General features: G+C 39.6%; 1 protein-coding gene across 1 annotated transcript; it reads right to left on the bottom strand.

The window, feature by feature from the left end:
* Window positions 1-5,216: 5,216 nt before the first annotated feature.
* On the bottom strand, window positions 5,217-23,793 carry mettl4 (methyltransferase 4, N6-adenosine). The gene is made up of 8 exons (XM_084939534.1): window positions 23,405-23,793; window positions 19,113-19,178; window positions 17,539-17,899; window positions 17,182-17,251; window positions 16,212-16,386; window positions 16,000-16,106; window positions 14,926-15,017; window positions 5,217-7,758 (listed from the first exon to the last, which is right to left on the bottom strand). Exons 1-8 carry the CDS (start codon window positions 23,636-23,638, stop codon window positions 7,541-7,543), a joined length of 1,323 nt encoding a protein of 440 aa, XP_084795660.1. The 5' UTR covers window positions 23,639-23,793; the 3' UTR covers window positions 5,217-7,540.
* Window positions 23,794-23,854: the final 61 nt, after the last annotated feature.

Consider the following 23,854-nt stretch of genomic DNA (forward strand, 5'->3'; position numbering starts at 1 on the left):
GAAGTGATCCAATCAGACGTAATCTCCTCATGCAGCAAGGTTAGATGCACACATTTGTTCTCCTCCTGAGAAACGCTACACCTGGCTAAATGATGTTTTAGTCAAAAGACTAAATAATCTAACTGTCTTTCTCCAAAGCATAGAGTTAGGGTGGGGTTTCATCACAGGGTTAAACTCACAGTACACAAAAAGAAGCTCCCTTTTTTTTGTTGTTGTTTTGGTCAGATGGAGCAATTAGATGCTGTGTTACGCCGCTCCATTAGAGCAGCTGTGGGTGGGGGATGACATTTACACTTAGCACCATGAATGTCTGCTGATATACCAAAATACAGGCTGAGAAAATGACTCAGAGATTCCAGAAGCTCGGCCGAAGAGGAAAATTTCAGCATGATAATGATCCACAGCACACGGCCAAAATCTCCCAAGAGCTTCTAAAGACGGCAAAAAGAAAACTATGAGGTGGACAAAGATGTTGCCTTACTAAAATTCAGCAGAAACTTTTAGGGTATTTTAAAGTGGAACAACGGGAAGAAGTCCCTCCTCCACTGATATCAAAGCACTGTCAACGAATTGCAATAACACTTTTGCACTGCCGACAACTCTACAGTAAGCAACTAGCTGTCCAAAGGTTGGAGGGAAATCTGGTACATCAGTGCATTCTAATTTTGAGCTTTGCCGTGTTTACGTTTAAATAAAATTACTTTGCTATTCTTTTATTAATATCAAAAGGACACCAAACATATTTTGACAGCATGGCATTCCCAGAAATAGTTCCCTTAACCAGGCTGTAACCATCCTGGCATTTGTTCTTGCATATTCGTTGCAGACGACCTCCTAACTGCCACCTGCTGAGAAGCAAATAAAGCAACATCCAGGTTGTGTTCCTGGAATTAAAAATAACCTTGTTCTGCCATGCCTGGTTACTATGATAATTCAACATGCTGACCCCACGGGCATGTCACAAACACTCACAAGACACAATTAAAAAAGGCAAAGGTTTTGCAGCAACGTGTAAGAGGAAAGGAGACTTTATACACACACATTGAATTTAAAGGGAAAATCTGTTTGGTTATTTCACCCCTTTTTGTTCCGCTTGTGTATTGTGTTAAACAGAAGTTTTGGGTGGTTGTTCAGGATAAAAGTGTGAAATCTTGGAGCAACAGCATGTTCTTGTAAAATTACAAGCTCCACAGCGTGCCTGGATTTAGCTCTGAAACATGCTCCTCTTTCCTTCTCCTTTCTTCATATGTATATTTAATAGCAGCCGGATATATCCTGTCCCCCTGGGTGGCTTTCAAACACTTCATAAAGTACATGTTACGGTAAATCAGATTAGTCTACATCCTCATAAATATATTTAAGAAATTCAACGAAACAGTTGTTTTGATTGCTTTCATCTCAAATTTAGAGATAAATGAATCCTTTGAGGAAATGAAATTATCATTTGAATGTGTATCAGAGAGGAAATCAAAGCTCACTACGCCGCCTGCATGAGGAACTGCATGAATAAAAAATCATTTGTGTAGTTTAATATCACCATCTCGCTGATTAGTGCCGAGAAGTCAGAGGATATCAAATAAGTGCCCACAATGAAGTAAGTAACAAAAGGAATATCTGCACAAAGAACATGAGAAAAGAGCCCATTCAGTTGAAAAATATCAAGTAGTCGTATCTCTTTGGACCACAGAGCTTTTCTTCAGAAATGTCCCGAGATACTTGTGTTGCTTCCATAAATATCAAGAGTATGTGATAATAAATTTATACCTTGGGAATTGTTTCCGTGTTTCCATACTATTCTTCGTATTTCACATTCTCTCTGATGATGCTGACGAAAGTGCTGCTGCTTGTTGGCATCAAATGTTTAGAAGTATGAGCTTCATGAGTGTGTCTAGCAACGCAAGCGCAGAGGACGGGGCTGTGGGACTGAGACAGACGAGGAAAGCAGCACCTCTTAGGAAATAATTATCTCTGTCATCCCCCCGCAGCCTCCTGTGGGACAGCTAGCTGTGATGACTGCCAGTTTGCTGCCCGTCTGTCTCTAAACCAAAGACTTTGTTTTTTCCCTCTGTACGAGGAGTTGTTGACAAGCTTCTGACTATTTACAGCAACATTTTTCCTCAACTCTGTCAAAGCAAGGGCTACATGGGAAACGGGTTGCGGTTGATGGTGTGGGACAGCTTGCACGCTGGAGAGACTGCAGAAAATGATTTAATACAGCACTTACATTGAGTAAAGTGTATGTTGAAATCAAAAGGTTTCAGTAATAATGCAGACTAAGAGTATCTAATAGTGTTTTAGAGCTGCACAATGACTATAGAGTCCATTTTTTTAGAGCTTTAAGGTAGATGTAGCCTTCATGATATCACCCACTGCTTTTGGGCAATCAGTTAAATAAGTCAGATGTTCCTAGTTGGAATTTTTTTTCTAGAGCACCCTCTCATCTTGGATTTCCCTCTTGGACAGTTAGAGTAGACCGACATGCCCCGAGTCAGCAGTCCCAGATGGAAGAACTCAGTTAGTAGTACAAATTGTTTAAGTTGTACTACTAACTGAGTTCTTATGTAAACTCTAATGTAAAGAGTAGTAAAACTGTAAAAACTGTTTAATTTGTACTACCCTGCACTGAACAGGCTCTATCCATGAATGTGTATTTTAAAGTGCTAAAACATAAGTATTTTGCTGTATTGCTGATAATACCTTACAATAGCCTGTTGGTTCTCATTTTCGTGCCCCGTCTTCTCTCCCTTTCCTCAGTTCTCATGTCTCCCATTAGCACAGCCCAGGGGTCACCGCCAGTCCTCATTGAAGCTTTGCCCAAACCACAGAAACCTAAATCTATCTCTATTCCATCCAGCATTCTCCTTCAAGAAACATTGTCAAGGATATGGTCCCTGCCAGTGAAAGCTTGTCTATAGGATGTGGTAAAAAAATAATGGTGGTCAAGCCACAATATCCTCTTATACTGTATTTCTATGCATGTTCGCAGCAAAATATAAAGAAATGAGGGGTGGCTTAAGATGTTTACACAGTGTGTAGCTGCTAGTCATTATTAATTAAACCTTAATAGCAATATCCAGGTGGATATTTTAAAAAAAAGGACCATCCTTAGAGTTGTTATAAAGGAGAAAATGACCCACAGAGGCCAAAATTGTAATTTGCACCAGGCTGTAAATATGTTTTTTAATGGTTTAAAGTTAGGCATTTAAACATGGGGATCTATAGGGACTGTTTTGCTATTTGAAATCAGTCCCCAGTGGTTATTAAAGGAACTGTAGTTTTAGCACCTCTGCCTTGATATGTATTTTAAGGAGTATTCTAAGGATCGGGATGCATATCGAACACTGATGCCAAATCAGATCAATAATTAGTCTGTGGAAGTCAGGAAGTGGCAAGGAATTTAACTAATGAGTCACTAGTTTATCGACAGCCTTAATATTTTTTTCCTAATTAAACCAGAGTGTAAATTATAGTGCAAAGAAACACAGTAATAGATTATTTTGGACCATAACAAATCAAAACCAGCAAATGTCATTTAAAGGTAAAGTTTCATTTTAAAGGTCATCCATACTAATGCAGTATTGTCTCAATAGTGCTTTTGGTACAAAAAGAAAAAAAATCATAATTAACAGAAAACCAAACATTTTAATTCTCCTGTTCTGATACAAAGGTACTCGAGCAGTAGCTGTTGTTGTTACTAGCCGAACCAATACATGATTCAATACTACTGTCATTACATTATTACTACTACTACTGTATCTATAAGTACTGTTTAGTACATTATTACACAAATTCCCACAAAGCAACAATGGCGAGCAGCGAGGTCATAGACAATTTGCTGTAAAGCTCCAGTGTGTTATCCTCAGACTTCACTTTTCAAATGGGCTACCAATACAGCAAAACATATCAGCAGACTGGGGTTGCTTTTGAGGATTTGAAACAAAAACTTTTTTTTCTTTTTCTTTTTTTCCCTTGGCTTTAATAGAGGAACAGGAGAAGCTGGAGGAAGAAGGGGTGACAAGGTCTTTGTTCTGGTGCTTCATCTTGAGTTTGACAGGACACGCTCATTTCACCGGCGCCTGTAAGAGAGATGATGACTGTGGTGACTTCATTCAGCAGCACATGGCAGGCTTTTAGAGACCGACTGCATCCAGGATGACAGCTTCTATTCAAAAAGCAAGTAATGAGAGAAGGTAAAGGGAGGAAACAACAGATATCTTAGACAGTGACAGTGTGATACAGTAAAGGTACACTTCAGTTAGCTTCATTTATCATCTGTTCATCTATATTTTATTTTGCTTTACGTCTTTGCACTTTCTTTCAGTGGTTATAAGTAAAAAGAACACCAAAGACCACTTAAACCCTTTACAAATAAAGTAAAATGTGTGTGAGTCTTGATCAGACTGAAGGATGATGCGTCACACACTCTTTGTGTGTGTGACATGCTTGATTGTGAGAGCTGATGGCAGGTTTCATCTATGTTGGCTGTTTAAAATAAGGAGAAATCCTTGGAGACCTGAATTACACTATTGAGTAGCTTTTCACCTTCAACCTCACAAAACTCATTTATGTTAATGTTTCACTTTACGTTAGTTTAAGGATTAATCCTTGTATTACATAGATATATTCATAACTTTTATAAAACCTCATTTCTCAAGAAGAGCTGATGTACAAATGCAACACCTTGTTGAGTTAAAATATGACATTTAAATGCTTTATGCAGGTTATGCAATAACCTCTTTCCCATTACCATTTAAAAAAAAAAAAATCTCAATAAACTTTAATGCAGATATCTAGTGTTATCAGTTGTAGCTCATAAAGTTTGGATACTATCGGGAGTACATTCAGGAGAAAGGCGAAAGTCACCCAGCCTGCAGTACAGAAGGACAGATGAATGATGTGGTTCAATGTTCTACTCATTAAAATACTTTTGACCTTTACAGGCAGCTTGCGTAGGGGAGAGCTGTGTGTCATGATTTATGAATTCTGAACACGTTTTAATGACCATTAAATCCCTGTGATTTTTACTTTGCAGAATAATCAGCTAACACAACAAAAAACACTTTTCAGCTTGTCTTTTCATTTTGAAACTGGGGTTTTGGGAGCGCTTGAATGTAACTGTACCTATCTCTGAAGTGGTTTGTGTTATAGGCTTGAAAAAAATGTGATGTGGTAGTCAACACAAAAAGGCTCAGACATTTTTCATAGTGTGTTTTCTAAAAAAAAAATGCATTTATTTATCACAGTTCATGGACTACATACTAAACTTTAGGGATAAAAACACAGTATCGATCCTGTTGCGCTAACATCGATCTGATACCAATATCAAAGTTGGTATTGAAACGATCGATATTTGGATCGATCCGCCAACCTCTACTGTCAACAGGTCAGCAAACAGTGTTAAGAAAAAAGAAAACAGTATGTCAGCATGTTCTCAATTCAAGTTTTAAAAAATGCTTAGTTTAAGACACACAAAGGTAGTAACAGAAAATTTACATCTTTCAACAGTGGCAGGAGTTATGAGTTATATTAATATGGACCTTCTGGTTACATGTGCAACATGTTTAATGTTAAACAGCTTTACTTATTTTCAGTAACACCTTAAAACAGTCCCAAAAACTGTAGTTCCTCCAATGACCACAAAAGACTGGCTCTAAAACACACAGAGTTTAAAAGATGGCTGCAGCCACGCTTTGATTTGTAAAGTCCCGTCATTGAGCTTTGAGCTGTGGGATTTTCATGTTGCCATCTTAGGGATTTGAAACCAGGTATGACAAGTGAGCGGTTAATCTGACTGTGAAACTGCATGGTCATTGGTAAACAAGTTATTATCTAATGAGCAGATCTGGGATAATCTTCCTTTGTCATGCTTAAAATGACCAAAATGTGCAAAATGTTTAAGTTAATTGGTTAATATTTTTTGACTAAGACCTGAAAGGAGTGACTGAACTTATAAAGTCATGAGCAAAGTGTTCACTGAGGACTGTTTTTTACATAGATTTCTATAGGACCAGAGCCAGCTAGAGCAGGGTGTTGAACTCGAGGCCTCGAGGGCCAGTGTCCTGCAGGATTTAGATCTCACTCTGGGTCAACAAACCTGAATCAAATGATTAGTTCATTACCAGGCTTCTGGAGAACTTCGAGACATGTTGAGGAGGTCATTTAGCCATTTAAATCAGCTGTGTTGGAGCAAGGATGCATCTAAAACCTGCAGGACACCGGCCCTCGAGGCCTGGAGTTCAACACCTGTGAGTCAGAGAATTCACCCCCATGGTGGATATGAAAACAATGCAGGGTCAATCCCCAGGGTCATTTTGATGCTGACATCACTTTTCAGATCTGGAAGCTACTTCTATGTTTTCTATCTGTTCATGCACCAAAAGTAAGTCAGTTCCCATATAATCCCATGTTGTACAAAACCTTAAATGCCCAACTTTACCAGGTAAATAGGCACTTTAACAACGTAATATAAAAACTGGCTTTGGTCTCTATAGTTAATGGCTACCATACTTGGCAATACTCAACATGTACCTGCACCATCGATTCATCCCATCTTCAAAATCAGCACTTCACCCTCTTATTCAAATATGCAAATATCCGAATATGTTCACTTCTATTACTCACTTCAATCTATTAAAATGTTAAGATCCACAAAACAGGACTTCACAAATAAATGGATGATGCCACTGTGACATACAGTGTAAGGAATACACTAATGTGCTCGTGTGTGTTATAGACACAAAGGTAGAGAACTTGACAAGGTGATGTATGCGTAATCCTGCAGAAGACACGGTCTGGCTTCATTAGCTGTGATGTGCACGCTGCTGCAGTGGCCATAACTCATCCTGATCTGTCTCAAAGGCAGCGGCGTTCATCCAAATGCACACACCAACAAACTCATTAGAGAGTCAACAGGAAAAGGCAGGTTAGCTGGTTAGAAGTGTGACATGGGACGAGTTCATCTTTCATTGAAAAATGAGGAAGGATTCAGCGACAAATGATCCAATGATAGAACCGGGTGCCCTTGACAGGGCAAAAGGCAGAGTGAAGGAGACATCAGTGGCTTGTTCGTGTGAAAAACTTTAAAGGATAAGCAACCCAGCATGCATTCACTATGAAAGTGTTTCTTCTTTGAAATTCAGCTCAAAACAGCATAAAATAAGTAAAAATAGAAATACTTTGATCATCCTTAAGACGCACAATGTGCCAAACATTACTAAAAAGGCAAATAAAAAAAACCAAAAAACACTTGAGTGTTGTTTATCTGATTGCAGCGTGGGAAGCTGGGTTCAAAACAGCTGCACTGCAATGCACTTTCATCTCTCCAGCTGCCTCATCAGACTTGTGTTTTGCTACCTTAAAAATGCACACAGACCAAAAAAAAGAAATCAAAGGTCCCACATGCATGAAGAGCACAGATCAAAAGAAACTGGTAGAGAAACATTTTGGTGCTGAATCACCGTTAAATACAAACTAAATTACTGATCTAACAGGTGTCAGAGGTCAGTCACAGGCTCACAGTGGAGGGACACCGGTCAGGACGTCAGGTTTTCCCAGGTAAATCGAACCCTTGTGCTTGTTTTTCTTTTGTTGTGCGGTCATCCTCAACTTCTGCTTTTTCATCTACAGGTGTCAAATTGAAATAGCTAACGTGCTGGAATTTGAGCACTTCGTTGCCCCAGCTGGTCCATCCTGGTTGAAGACTTCTTGCAAACAGCTCCAAGCACTTGGCTTCAGCTCCAATGTATGGCTTCAGTACCTCTGTGAAGGGAAAGCAATGAGGGAGAGTTATTATTGCATATTATAAGGCTTTCGGTGTCTGCCCTGTTATTTACAGTCCTCACTGTGCAAACTGGAAAATACTCCTTTCATATTTCACCTGGAGATCTAACAAACCTGAAGTTTCACACCTATGATGTGAAACCTAAACTAAACAAGATTTGACGGACTGGGATAATAAAAGAACACAATCTCACCTACCAGCCTACATATCTCTGCTTTAGTATGTACAGCATCACAATTACATGTGGTCAAAATTACAAAAGACAACACACAACTTTAATGTCAGCTGAAATACGTCAAAACACACTCACACGGCAACTTCTACCACTTCCAAACAATAGGGTAGTGTTGGATTTGCTGAGAGGCTACAGCCTCCCAAATAGGGCTTTCTCAAAGGTGAACTCTGACCTACGAATGCGTAAAGCCAGTCTGAGATCGTAGTAGGAAATGCATGTTTGAAAGCATCCATTGTATGGGACTGAGGAGAAGTGAGGGGAAGGTGGAGATGTGGCGATACCGCTTTATCCCTCAACATGAAATACTGTGCATAAGTGTTGAGCCATCCCTCATTTCTTTAGATTTTTCTAGGAAAACGTATATAAAGTAAAACAGTGTACAATTTGAACCAGTTTAAAAGTCTTGAACACAGCCTGACCTCTGTCAGATAAACTTTCTTGTAATTTGTAGCTAGTCTTCAAGAATAATTCTCCAGGTTTCTTTGAAGGACATTCAAATCTCTTCTTTGGATCTCGGCTGCCTTTTGTTCCATTCAAAATCCAACATTACTTTTCTTTGTTCATAGTTCCATCAATTTTGACAAGATCAGCAACATCACTGTCTGAAACGCAGCTCTCTCCTGATCTCCTCCTTACAATGACTTAATCCAAATATTTCAAATGCGGATTCATCGCTGAAACCTGTTGCCACTGAATTTCATCCCAGCTCTTGCGTAATTATCTTTACAGGTTTGCTTATATACCTCTCTTACAACAAGCCAGTATGTCAGCACACACATACCTGTAGCAAGACACTTAGTACTTAAAATTAAAGCTCCAGTGGCTCTTGAGTTCCCTATATTTAAAATATATTACCTTCAATTTACTATAAAAGGATGTGACAAGCTGTAAACCTTGTGTCTTTCAATAAATTCATACAAATGTAACATGACTGTCTGAGCCTCTCTACATGGTGGCTGTGGTGGAGTGGATTTGAACCTAGCTCCTCCAGTCAAATGTCCTAACACAAGCTGCAGAACCCACATGGCCTCCTATGGATCCATCAGTGTGCAAATGTGAGCCATTGATAAAAGAACTCAAATTTTAAAACTTCTACATTCATATGAGTTCAATGATAAATGAATTAGCCAGTATAATCCATTGTTGTCTATTGATTATGTTAGCTGTTAATGTCTATTATAATCAGGAAATGTTGAATTATGTAAAACGACTTTAGTGGTTGTGTGAGAAGAACATGTAAATCTCATACTGACTAAACAAATTGATTTTAAAATGGTTGCTTTAAAGATGGAAACCAAGTCTGTGGCCACCACCTTTAAAAAATAGTACGAAAAAGTCAGTCTGCATATGAATGGAGTCAAGTTGGGAGTTACATGCAGTCTGTTTGTGATAATATGGTGATTAGCTCTGGAAAATTATTGAAAATCACAAATCTTTTGCTGCCTGTAGCCAAAATTCACATTAATTCACTTCACCTATCACCATAACCCTGCTAACTGCATTTCTTTGGACTGTGGAGGAAACTGGAGTAAGTACCCAGACAGAAACCATGGAAACACAGGGGAAACATGCCAACGCCATGCAGAAAGGCCCCACCCAGATGTTAGACTCAAACCCATGACCTCCTTGCTGTGAGGCAACAGTGCTAATTACTGCCCAGCATCGTAGATCATAGAAGTTGACGGTTTTGCACCTCAACCTTCACACCGTCAACTATGGTTACGAACTCTGAGTAGGGACCAAAAGAATGAAACAATCGGTACAAGTGGCAGAAATTAGCTTTCTCTGAAGAGTGGCTGGCCTCTCGCTTAAGAGATAGGGTGAGGAGTTCAGTCATTTGGGAGGAGCTCACAGAAGAGCCGCTACTCCTTCACATCAAAAGGAGCCAAATGAGATGGTAAGGGCATCTGATTAGACACTTCCCAGGTGAGGTGTTTTCAGCATATTCTACTGGTAGAAGGCTCCGGGGTAGACCCAGGACCCGCTGAAGAATTATGTCTCTGGACTGGCTTGAGAAAGCCTCGGTGGCCACTCGGTGGATAAGCTGGAGGAGGTGGCCAGTAGGAGGGAGGTTTGGGTGTCTCCGCTTAGAATGCTGCTGTTTCCATGACGCAACTCAAGATAAACAGGGATGGATGGATGGATGGATGGATGGATGGAGGACAATTTTTTCTAGCCACGTGAATATTTCCATCTATTTTCACTCTGGTGTGCTTTGTAATATATAAATAAAGTCGTGAAAATATGTACGTAATCATTTTAATATTGACATTTTTTTTATAACCCAACCTACTAGAGACATCTATAGGGCCTATAAGAGATGTTGAGCTGGGTAACAACATCTAAATTGAGTGCATTTAATAGGATATTTCAAAAGAAGTTCATTTTTTCTAATGTTTTGTACTTAATTTACATTTATATGTCACTGTTACATTAATGTAAACTAGTGCTTTTCTGTGTGATTGAAAAATCAAAACTTTGTCTGTTTCCCTGTAATAGGCAGAGGACAGAGCTGGCAGTTTTCCAGTTCCTTCACGCCATAGCACTGATTTTTCTGTGTGGAGACTGCCAGTGACCTTGGCTCTATAAGGAATGATATTCCAGGAGAGGCACACCTGACAGATACGTATCACTTCCTCTGCCCCTTTGTTACTCTGTCTGCTCTTGTGCATTCTCAAACCACCCTGACACTTGCCTCAGCCAACACTCACGGAGTTAATGAGCTCAAAAGCCAGATCCCCAAACCGATCCTGCCGAATGTGCTGTCCTGTCCCGCATTTTTTTTCTTCCTATGCACGTCAGAGAGAGAGACAGTCACGGTGAGGAAAGGCCAAACATGCAGCTCTGCAAGTAATTCAGCTCCTATCGGTGACTCAGCTCTCAAAGTTGAATACAGAATAAAAGATCTAATTATCCTACCTTTAAAATGGGACAGTGTATCAAACTTCTGGCAAGAATAACCCGAGGCAAAGGAAGGTGTTATTTCACTACTCTCCTGACACTTTCGCTGTTAGATATTCTTCCTTGCAGACTTCCCAAATCCTCATCAGGATTAACCAAGCAAAACCAAACTGATTATTCTTCATTAGCTCCCTTACATTGTAACAACTAATGTCCTTTGTCTCCATTATGATTCCTCAATATGCTGTTCAGCCACACTGTGTTTATATTCTAATATTTATGAATAAAATATCATCAACATAATCATGGAATTGACTACTATTAAGATATTATTTTCAGATATTAATTTGTGACATCCCACTGGGTTTGGCTTTGGAACCATGTTGATTTTTATTCATATATTGATACATAATTGCAAGCAAATACATAATAACATAAAAAAATGTTACTAACAGATATTTTTTCCATTTGTTTTTACTACACCCAATTAAATAACTAGTGTCTTAACACAAAGTGCTATAAGTTAGCCTATTTTTATGTCCGTTACCAACAAGAAGCTGTTCCCTATTGTTACATTGTTTTTAAAGAAGATAAGAATTGAATCCAAACCCTTTATTTCAAGCATGTTTTAAGTTTCATTTATGTCTCATCTGTGATGGAGGCACTATGAAAATCATAAAGTCCTGTATTGCAGACGATGTAGCCAAGCATACACTGACCAGACACCTCGCTACTACAATGGAGCCCTTTTTACTTCAGCGCTGCCTGAATTCTTTGTGGCACAGATTCAACAAGAAGCTGAAAACATCCCTGAGATTTTGGTCCATATTGACATGACAACATCACACAGCAGCTGCACAATTTGTTGGCCTGATGTGAATCTCCTGTTCCACCTCATCCCAAAGTTGCTCTGTTGGATTGATATCTGAGAATGTGGAGGCCTTTTACTTACAGTGAACTCAGTGTCGTGTTCAATTTGAGATGATTTGAGCTTTGTGATATGGCACAATATCCTGCTGGAAGCAGCAATCAGGGGATGGGTAATCTCTGGTCATAAAGGGACGGACACGGTCAGCAAAAACACAGCAGTAGGCAGCAGTAGGCCCCTTAATACCAATGCACAGTTGGTATTAAGGGGCCTAAAATGTGCCAGGAAAATATTCCCCATACATTTACAGCACCACCACGACCTGTAACGTTCATACAAGGCAGGATGGATCCATGCCATCGTGTTGTTTAAGCCAAATTCTGACCCTACCGTGTGAATGTTGCAGCAAAAGTCAAGACTCATCAAACCAAGCAACGTTTTTCCAATCTTCTATTTTCTGATTTTGATGAGCCCGTGTGAACTGTAGCCTCAGTTTCCTGTTCTTAGATGACAGCAGTGACATTCCTCTGACCTCTGGTATGAACAAGGCATTTTCACCCAGAGAGCTGCCACTCATTGGATATGTTCTGTTTTTCGTACCATTCTCTTTAAAACCTAGAGATGGTTGTGTGGAAAAATCCCAGTAAATCAGCAGTTTCTGAAATACTCAGACCAACATCAATCCCACGTTCAAAGTCACTTTAAATGATTTTTCTTCTCTATTCTGATGCTCAGTTTGAACTTCAGCAGGTCGTCTTGACCATGTCTACATGCATAAAATACGTTGAGTTGTTACTATATGACTGGTTGATTTGATATTTGCATTAACACGTAGTTAGCTGAAAATGGCACATGCGCAGTAAGGTGATTCCACTAGTAATATTAGAGCCAAAAATTTAGTATGATCCATAAAGAGTAATACGTTAAACACAGTAGCTTTCATATCTGTCACTCCCTGGTTGTGACAGTTGGTGACAAGCAGGTGAAGAGTCGTTTATTTCCCCTTAAGTAAAAAGCAAAAGAAGAGCAAATATTTGACTCCAAATTAAAGACCAGCGCTCCCCTGTATCTCCTGGTTGTAATCTCCTGATATTTAAGGTGCGTTTGCAAACATGTTTGCTTTACCAGCTGTATGAAGTTGCCATCTGCCATAACCAAATGAAAAAAAGCATGTTTTATTAACATGTAAGCTCATCCATGTAAATATTCTGTACTGAAAAACAGAGACAGCAGCATGTTTACGTGATGTACTTCAGTGTCACAGCCTCGCAGAGCTAAAAAACATGCAAAATGTCACACAGATCGCTCTCAGAGAGCCACACCCCAATTTAAAGCAATTTGATAACACAACTGGTAGTGTGCCTTTTCTTGAATATTAGGCACAGCTACTAAGGTGCCAATTAAAATCCCAAATTGGGAAGGGATTCTCATAAGTTTTGAAATTGCAGGGGGGCCTAATTAATGAAAAACACATGTCTTGTCTTTCAGAGAAGCTCGAACCATTTTTTTTCTGCAGTGTGACCATCTGGCAAAGACGTTTTATACCCATAGCGGAGTAATGGTGTCCCTTATCTCTCCATAGCAACCAAGTATGTCAGTGATATGAGCCCCATCTGAGTCGGGGAACAGAAGTGGGTCAGACTTTCTCAACACGCTATCAAGGCTGCTCACATGCTGACATGCTACATGAAAGAAAAGGTACAGCAGAATTACCGGGGTGACATTTTGAACTGAGAAAAAAAAGGAAGCTCAGGTTGGTTAATACCAAAGGTGTTGAGATTTCTAGCAGTTGCATAATCTATTGTAGGTGTGAAGAAAAGGAAAAACTCATCCCTTAAGCCTCTAGGTGTTAACTTATCATCTCAAATGGCTAAATGAAAAGAAATTATCTGCTTTGGTTGGCATCTCTGCAAGAGTTGGCAAAACCTTTCCCAAGATTTCACTACACATTGCACCGTCACATCTGAGACACACCCACATCCAACGGCGCTTTCACACCTCGTGTAGAATAACAGAGCGTGCATAGTAGCTAGAGTTGTAACACAGCACAGATGCTGCTCATTCTGGTCATTTAGTAGTACTACTTTGTATGCAATGCAGTAGAAAACAATACAACACATTTTCTATATGCGGTCACCATTTTTTAAAGTATAACTAGATCTTTGATTGCTGTTTTTCTGAGTTCATATATTCCAAGTTATACAGCTATAAAAATCCTCCACAGCAGCAAATAACAAACAAACCAATTCTAAATTAAACCTGCTGAGAGGCTTTGCCACAAACACAGAATCACACATGGAGACTGAACACAAATTGTATCCTAATCTGCTTAATCTCTATGGCATCACAGATTCGCAAAAGCAATCATTATGATTTAAATCTTTATTTTCACAATACTGAACTAGTGCCATGAGACAGAGGCGTTTCTGTGCTGCTGAGAGGGCGCCAGCAAACACTGGCCGTGTTTTGCTCTCCATACTGCACAATAATAAATCGCGTTCCCCTGAGAGGGAGTGAGATGACGTCAAGCCTCTCTTTTTCATAGTCTCTGCATATTCATTGTCAAGGTCTTACATTGATTCTAAGAAGCAGAGTGGATGCTGGAATCAAGGTTTAACCCAATCAGTGCAAACAGGACAAAACTGAAATGTGAGCAGTAGAAGTGCCCGCACTGACGAGCCAGTCCTGTCAGAGGTTGATGATTTAATGAATTTAAGTGTAGTTATGAGCTGAAGCAGTATTTTCTCCTCCAATCTGCAGACATTTTGAAAAGACACAAAGTTTTTTCGCAGTGGATAACAAATTCATTCATAAAATTGTGTGGCTGTAAAAGTAAAGTCATGAATCTGTAGTTAATTCTCTTCCTTTACAAAAAAAACACATTGTGGGTGTTTTAAATTCAAGAGCTGCAATTACTGCTAATAACATCAAGATGTTATATTTCATACATGTACTGAAGAATATACTGAAGAAGCGACGTATACACACACACACACACACACACACACACACACACACTTGTGATAGCAGAATTCAGAGCTTATCACTCAAGTTGTGTATCAAGGTAACGATCATTGATGTGACACTATTGCCCTCTGGTGGCAAAGACACTACACTGTACTTGAATACTTGAATATTCACCTGACAGCGAAGGCTTCTGAGAGTGCAGAGCTGATGGGACACTGACAATCAAACGCTGATCCTCCACAGGCACCTCTGATGTCCCTGAGGGGCTGAAAGAGGGTACAAAAGTCTGTCAGCATAAATATGATTTGGAAAGCTGAAGAAATAAAGGAGGCCATCTATGCGAACAACCATCACTGAACAGAGGTGGTGGCTTACGACACCAGCTATCAGCCGCCTGCAATACAGTTTTGAGATCTCCTCCCAGGCATTTCAACCCCCACTCACACCTTGCCTCAGGTGACCTAGATAGTTCACATGATCGTGGTGTGGGACAATGACTTACAGAGGTTTCACACCTTTTAAATTCCAGAGCTGCTGTTGCCTTGAATAATATCAAGATGTTACATTTGATACATGCAAACCTGAAGAAGTGATATACTTAGACATTGCTTTAACACCTGTGATAGCTTACCATATAACTTCAGGGATAAATCCTCCTGCTATCAGCCACCTACAGTGCAGCATGATGGTGGAGAGGAACAATGTCTTACAGAGGTTTCACACCTTAGTCTCGATGGCGGTAATGACCACGCCTTTTTTCACACTTTGGTTCATGCGACACCTTTAGTGTGTCAGCGACCCTCAGGACCACGTCCAAGGGGACAAACTCCACTAAGGGTCAAATACCTTGGACTCTCCATCAGTTTGGAACTGAAAAAAACTCTTGGATGAGAAGCAAAATGTGTTCAAGGGTCTAAAAAAGTAATTCTGCCCTCCTTCAAACACTCAAGACTAAAATGACCCGAATGACTGAGAAACTATGATTTATATATCCAGTCCTGCAAAAGTCTTAAGTCAGTCCTCATTTCTCTATATTATGGTCCGATGAAATGAAGAAGAAAATACCTGAGGAGCTATTCCTGAGGACTAGAACTGACAAGAAAGCTTATCTAAGAGCTTATCTTTTCAAGCTCGTTAGAATTGTACAAACTCAGTTTTTGCCTCATACACTCTATTTTGCTTTATGTTTTCACACATTTTTGCATGGTACAATATGGAATTTAAAGATGAAACTCAAACATTTCACACCTCTCTGAGATATCAGCAGAGCAACGATATCGGCCCAGGACCAAGACTTCGTACGGTTTCTTGTGTGGTGAGTCTAGCGGAAACACAAATTGCCCAAATGTGGTGACCTGAGGAGAAATAGCATCGTCTTAAAAACACTTGGATTGACATTAGCAGGTAATGCTTCCAGTTCTTAAACAATTAATCGGTTGAAAGTTCTGTATTATCTGTACCTTGACCCAGAACCATTCGGCCACAACTTCTACGCCCCAATGTGGATACAGCTCATCACGGACAAAACGCAGGTGGCTTGGCCGGTTTGTCACCCAGGTCACCACTAAACAGTTTGGAGATGCCAGCAGGGGAATAGGGAGCCGCTTTAGCTGGGATGAGGGCAACGAGCCGTATCTTCAGTGAGAAAATTGATATAGTCAGTGTAAATTTCTCAACTGTGGGATAATAAAGGTTTATTCTATTCTATTCTAAATACAACCACCATGCCCATTACTTTTCTTTATTTTCTAGCCATTTTCACTTCTTCAACCAGTTTTTGTCTGGTGCTACCATCAGGCTGAAATCTGAAGATTCAGAGTGATTAACCTTTACAAGTTTAATGACTTATGTGAACTTTTCAGGTCATGTTTTTTGCAAATTTAGTGAGAAAGCTTCACATTTGCTGTATGCACAAACAGTTTTGGTTCACAGATGATACATTTTTCTGACTCTAGTGATTCTTCTTTATAATCACTCTGAGTAATTTTGATAGAAATGTATAAAAAGGATTAGCTGGATTGTCAGGACATTTGTTATGCATTAGGCATCTCATGTTGCCGTGATTATTAATTCTAATAATGCTGATATTTCCTTACGTTATGGCTTTAGGCAGCTTTTTTCTTAGAGGACACTGAATGCTTTGAGCTCTTGAGGCCTCAAAATCCTTTACATAAAACAGACTGGGATGAAAATATCTCTTTGACTAATATCCATGGTAAGACCATAATATTTTACAGTACGGGACATGTGCGAAAATAACTATAAACCACTGGACTTTATCAGTTTCTTTTCTTAGAAGCGCTCTTATTTGTTCTTCCTATTCACCCTGCTTTATATCCTCTCGTAACATGTAAATTTCATACCCAGAAATCCATAAAGTTTTATCCTCTTTTGCGTCACTCCTCCAAAAATACTTGAATACCAAATTACCTGCGACTTCTTTTCACAGACTTGTTTTCCCATGGTGGATCCATAACGATTAGGTCGAACCTTGTTCCGTCTGTGTGAGAAACAAGAAAAGAATGTCAGGCTGTGAAACAACAAACAAGATCTCTCTTGAGATGTTGAGAAATTACACTGAGCCATACCACAGTTACTTACAACACTTAAGTTCAGGGAAGAGTGCCCGTGTTTTTGCCTCACACAAAGATAAACTTTTGCCTTTAAAATAATGGTATCACAAGCACACAAAATTGTAAGGCTTTAAAAAAAAAACTTTTTAATAACCTTTGTTTCAGTTAACATTTCTTTCTAGTTCACATGCACTGCTCTCAGTGTTTTACTCACAGTGGACTAATGGTTGTATCCTCGTGAAATCAGACAGCAGGAAAGCCGTGTGGGGGGGTATTACATACTCCTCTCCCATCAGCGTAACCACGGTAGCCCAGTCCGCCTTGTTCTCTGTCACCTGAGAGAACAAGTCGACGTGAGACGTACAGCCATCCTCGCCAACAAGTAACTGAGCGCCTCGTTCCTGCTCCTCATCCTCCACCAGAGGGAGATCTTTAGCCATTTCACAAAGAGCAGCGAGGTTGCACTCCTGTGAAGGAAGAGGCTCTTTGTCCACGTTTGTCTGTCCATTCAGATAGCCGAGCGGTTGTGCAGAATCCACCAAGTACTTGGTTCCCTCCAGAATAACAGACTTTATCTGCGTCATGGCACATAACAGAGATTATTTAGTCTGAATACTAAACCAGCTTCTTACCTCTAATATTTTAAACTTGGATGATTGCACAATAACTTGAAACAAAGCTCCACTGATTGAAAGCGTTGGAGATAAAAGTCAATGCAGCAGTTGTAGAGATGTTGTCTTTTAATTATTTTATAATGCCTCAAAAATGAACATCTTACAAAAGTGCATACTTCTTAATCTTTCAATTTAGTGGTTCTCAGTCCCATCACCACAGATGGATCAAATGAAGCACCTTTAGTCTGCCTTTAAAAACATTTGGAAAAGGAGGGGCCATCCTAAAGAGCTCCCTGAATTTGAGCGTGCTGATGTAATTGGATGTAACTGTTGCAATAGGTCAGCTTGTGAAATGTCTTTCCTCCTAGATAGTCCACGATCGATTAAGCTTTTAGCAATCACAGCAACTCAGCCACAGAGTGGAAGACCACATAAAGTTACATAGTGAGGTTGCGTAGTGCTGAGGTTCATAGCGCATAAAAGTTGCCAACACTCTGCGGACTGAATAACTGAAAGTTCCAAACCTCCTCTGGCATTAACATCAGCACAAAATATGTGGACAAAGAGCTTCACTACTTTGTTCATGTAGTGCTCTTCAGCCCATATCTGTGCACTGACGTATTGAAATTCACTAAAAATATGACTTTTAACTAAAATGACTTATTTTAAAATTAAAACTATAATACAAGTATAAATAACGTTTACTTTATCACAAAGTGACATTGTGATGTCATGTTTTGAGTTATAAATCATAACACAATAAAAAGGTCTGTTTCATTGTTATGTTTGTTATGGATGGTGTATTATTGTGTAGATAAAAAACAAATAACACTAAGCCATATATAAATCAGATATTTAAAAGAAGCATTAATGAATAAACTAACAACAATCATACTGCTAATAATCGACTTATATGAATAAAAGTGTGATCTGTTACATTGGCTCAAACAGGAAGATTCTGTGGATAACTGTATCAGTCAGTTTGACACGTAAGTTTACACTTTGACCACTTTTACCATAGACTTCTTGTGACTCTGATTATCTCCAATCATTTTTTCTCTTTGTGATGCTTTAACTTCAGTGGGACAATACAGTCCCTGCAAGAACAAATCTATTGACAGATGACAGATTATATCTTATTTGTAGTTCAGGCTCAGAATAAGTATCAGCCTACCTTCTCGTGAAAGACCAGTGAATCAATTTCCCCTTGGTTGAGTTCATGGTGTTTTCGTTTCCTTTTCTGTAAGTCAAATTGATGAAGCGATAAAGAGTAAGTACAACAAAGAGCAAAACATTCAGCCAAAATGATCATGGTATTGTTCTTTACAGCTCTAACCAAGCAAGCAGTAGCACCACTGTAATCCACTGTGTCAAACTCTAAAGTAAATTCTACCGATCTGGCATTAAACTGAGCTGACAGAGTTAAGCTTTACATAGCTGTCATTTTAATATTTAAACAAATATCAGTGGTGCTGAAATAAGCAGAATAACTTTGGGCAAGTCTGTTTGCAGATTTTATGTGAGTTAAAATGTATCCAATAAGTCTGGATTCTTCATTATTGTAAGTCACCATAAAAGTAGCAGGTATAAAATGCTACTTTGTAATTGTATTTTTCTGCTTCAGTGTCAGGATCCTTGGTTTACTTCCTTGCTCACTGTTGCATGATACTGGAATGCTTGATAAGAACAAGGTGAAAATGCATTAATGTATTAGCAACTCCTGAGCTTTAAGTTCACTATGGTTAAGAGAGTTCCTTATTAACTTTTACAACACATCAGTATTTTATGTCCCGCATAACAGAAAACACGATCACGACAATAGAAACCAACCTTTTGGCACAACCAGGTAGGTTTGTTGGGTGTGAACAGGAATGTCCTCAGAGCCTGACATAATGACCACTGACAAAACTGATGTCAGTACTAGTACATGACATAAAACTAGTACTTATGTCATGTGACACATGCCACACCCAACCTACCTCTTAAAGTGAAGAGTGAAAAAGCTTCCAACAGGAGCTGGCTGTTGAATGGAGGATAGATAATATAAGATAGAATGAAATAAGAAATGATCAAGAAACCTTATATGTCTCTCACAAAGATGCCAGATGCCACTGAATGTGGGCTGAGTGGGAAATCTACCCTGTTAAAGAGGAAACTGTGGAAGAGAACCAGTGAGATGTTATCTGCAGAGCTATCCTACAAAAAAAAAAAAGAGTAATCCCTGCAGCAGATGATCCAGCCAGGTGACTGTCAACATGCTACTGGTGCTGTAGGCGAATTGTTTGATAGCTGAGTATCTTTTTGGTCTTAAAAGTGCTTATTGTCAAGTGCTTTTTGGTATTGCAGGTATGGCTTGTGCTTATGTGTTGAATTACATTGCATCGGCAAGGCTCGCAAAATTTCAAAATCTCTGGTAGCCCTTCGGGCAGGCATTCTTCAGTTTTTGGTAGCCCAAAATAAATTTAAGTAGCCCGAATAAAAAAGAAATCAATTTTTTTATGTTTTGTTTCCGTTACAATATTATACATTAAAGTATAATATTGCAACAGAAACAAAAATTAATCAAAAAAATTGTTAAAATGCAAATCACAACAACTGTATAAAAATTACAACCACCAACTCAAATACTTGGTTCAAACTGAACAGAAATTTCTATGAAGAATTTCTTGTAAGAACTGTGTAGAACATGAATCAGTCTGTGTCAGATCCTGAATCTGAAATTTCCAATGAAGTCACAGGTAAGAGGCAAGTGGAACCAAGATCTAGGCCATTTGCTTTTTGAAGTTTGCAAAGACTGCTAAATTTTGCCAATGGTAGTTCACTCTTTGCAATATAGCACGCTGTTCTAAACAGCTTTTTCAGGAGTTCTTGTTGTGCTTGATTTATTTTTAGTATGTTTTTTTGCAATTGCTGTTTGTTCTGGGAAAGATACTGCAGACTGGGCAATAATGCATTTCTTGCATTTCTCATGGGTTCTGATGGGGTCTTTCTTAAAATTACTGGTCCCAGTAACAAAGGCGCTTGTCGACTCAGAAATCAAATGAAACTCACAACACGCCTGGCAGAACATCATGTTATTTAGCTTGTCATATTCCAGCCACAGAAATTCTTTTGTCCATGAAACCAAAAAAGCTGCGCTTTCTTTTTGCCTCATAGTCTGATTTGTCATAACTTTTCCGTTTTGTGGTAGGCTTTTCTTTGGCTGCCCCTTCTTCACCCTGACCTGTCTTATTTGGCTGAGCAGAACTAAAATACCAGCGTAAATCCTGCTGCTTTTACACACGTACTTACATAACGGTCAGCGATTCTTTGCGCACTCAACCTCTCACATGTTTAAGCTTGCTGCGAGAGATTTCACTTGTCGCATTTGAATAGTAAGCTAATGAGTGATAAGACGATGTCAGAGGAATTGGTGCGCAATTAATCGTCACTCACCAATCAGTGCTGCTGCTCTCTGCACACCGTTCGCGCAATTGCAAAATGAAAGTGAAAGCAAAAAACAAGCGCAAATTCAAACGCGATTTCAATATGTCACATATTGACAGTGGCTCATCGATGCCAATGACATAATTACTCAACTACATTGGCGAAAGAATGCAAAAGCATAGACATATATTTTCCTTCCTATGATAGCCCGACGGGCAGGGCTGAGTTAGATTTTGGTAGCCCGACTGGAAAAATCGCTAGCCCCGGGACGTCGGGCTAGCGATTTTGCGAGCCCTGATCGGGCTTCTTGGAGCCCCTGGTAGAGGTGACTGTCATGTTGTTACAGACTATTTGTACAACCTGTACAACCATAGTAAGAGCTTTGTTTGCATTGCCAGTAGCAATTCAGATATGAGTCAGTAATTCTGTTCATAACTTTTATGGACAGAATTTCCATCAGTTTGGTGACCTCAGGAACACCTTTCTACTTTCTTTAGATTTGTTCCCTCCTTCTTCAACACGCAATGATGTTCGTGTAGGCTGAAAAGTCCTCTCTGCAGGGTCTCAATAGGCAAATAGCTATGCAAACAGACACAACTGAGGTAGCATCAAGTGAGCATTAAATGGAAAAAAGGGGAATTCAATTTCTGGGTTAGGGAGGAATTGCTGCCCCAAGTGGAGGAGTTTAAGTATCTTGGGGAGCAGAAGATTAACAGACGGACAGCTGCAAGACATCACGAACTACAGGAGACCATACCTTCAACTGAGACAAAGACCTGGATGACAAGCTTTGTACTGGAGATTTGAGGGATACATTCATACCCCTCACCCACACCCTACAATACCCCCATTACGACTCTACTATGCCCCCCTGAAGATGTGAGCCAGGTCTTCAAGAGACAGAAAACCTGGAAAGCACCAGACACAGAAAGTTTGTATGTGGTCGTTCTAGTTTTGGAGATTCTGTAGCTTGCGTCAGGCCCTCCTGTGGGCGCACCTCCTTTAGGATCTGATGAAGATTGGAGTGAAAATGTCTTGATGCATTCTCAATCATCCAGGTAAGTAAATCTCCAAAAGTTGATTCTCTCACCTGGATGAGTGATGAAACATTTCTCCCACTGAAAACGCTACGTTCAGATGAACAAAATCAACTTTTGGAAATTGGAGTGAAAATAAGAGCCAGCTGATCACCACAGGTTTAAGGGGGACATAAAGGATTATGTCTTCCCTGCTAATATGCTAATATCACATTACTGTGTTTCATTAGCCTATCAAACCACATTAGAATACATTGTTATATTTTATCTCCATGTGGTCTGTCTTGAGGCTATGTGACAGAGTGTAATTGGACTCCATAAGTATTAAAAACCAGGCGTGTCCCAACAGATGGCAAAAACAAGACATATCTGAATGCGTCTGAAAAGGTGGTCTTAAAAGCCGTTAGAAAAGCAAAACAAGTAGTGGGCCCTGAAAATGGCAAAAACAAGAATACGTGTCCTGTCTATATGTGTGTGTGTGTTAATTGACTTCTTCAAAACTTCTAAATCGTACAATGGGGCCCATTCATTCCCTTTTCTATGTGCTGTGGTGGAAGTGCAGATATAGTAGTCAGAAGATGACATAATGCAGTCGGGGTTACTCCAGGCGCATGGGTAACTCAACTTTCACATCCATCAGTCTTGGTTGTTGTTGGTTTTGGCACAAAGTGGGACTCTTACTACCGCAAAAACCAGAAGTAAATATTTGAACAGTCACTAACCTTTTAGTAAAACAACAACCACAACAACAATAAATAAACAAATAACATTAAAATTTAAATATTTATGCATTCCCTCATGCCTTTATGCACTATATCAACAGATATTTCATGTTTCATTAAAAGGTGTATACTCCTCGTCGTTATAAAGGCATTTTTATCTTTTTACGTCATAAAAATGTGCAAAACTATACATATTCTAGGAAGTTTGATTTGATTCATGTGGGAATATGAAAAAAACGTGCACTTTCATGCATCACTTGAGAAAATGCAGCAGCATTTACCTTTGAGGGTTTGCATGTTTTCTGCAGCACCTCCGTGTTCCCTGCAGCCACATCTGCTCTGTTATTCTCGTTATAGTAGCTCTTAAAAACCTGGAAGCACTGCCTTTTGAAACTACACTTCACAGCTGACTTCTGATTCTCTCTCCATCGTATGCACGGCGAATATCCCCGATTGATAAGCGAGCATGAATCCAAAACCCAGCCGAGGCTTCCGTGGAACACCACGGACATCATTAAAGGGGGTGTTGTTTGAAACCAGACGGGATTTAAGCTCGTGCTTGAGAGCAACCGGACACGTGAGCGCAAACGAGCCTATTTCTTTGAAAATAAAACCGAAACTTGCGCGGCAAAACTCAGTCGGTAACCCACGTAGATCATCGCGGAAGTAGATGACGCAAGCTTTCTGTCCCATATGACGATCCGTAGAAACACCAGCGCTTTACGGATGAA

The sequence above is a fragment of the Perissodus microlepis genome, chromosome 9 (assembly GCF_051167445.1).
Source record: "Perissodus microlepis isolate ML-2025 ecotype Zambia chromosome 9, ASM5116744v1, whole genome shotgun sequence".
NCBI lineage: Eukaryota > Metazoa > Chordata > Actinopteri > Cichliformes > Cichlidae > Perissodus > Perissodus microlepis.

Bases quoted from the DNA above. Each gene is read 5' to 3' on its own strand.
- mettl4 (XM_084939534.1), bottom strand. From the start codon at position 23,638: ATGATGTCCGTGGTGTTCCACGGAAGCCTCGGCTGGGTTTTGGATTCA. The intron at 17,900-19,112 runs GTAGGCTGATAC...GCCATGACGCAG, and splicing joins CACTGGTCTTTCACGAGAAG to ATAAAGTCTGTTATTCTGGA. The intron at 15,018-15,999 runs GTGTGAAATGTT...ACCCTCTTTCAG, and splicing joins TCTGCTGATATCTCAGAGAG to CCCCTCAGGGACATCAGAGG.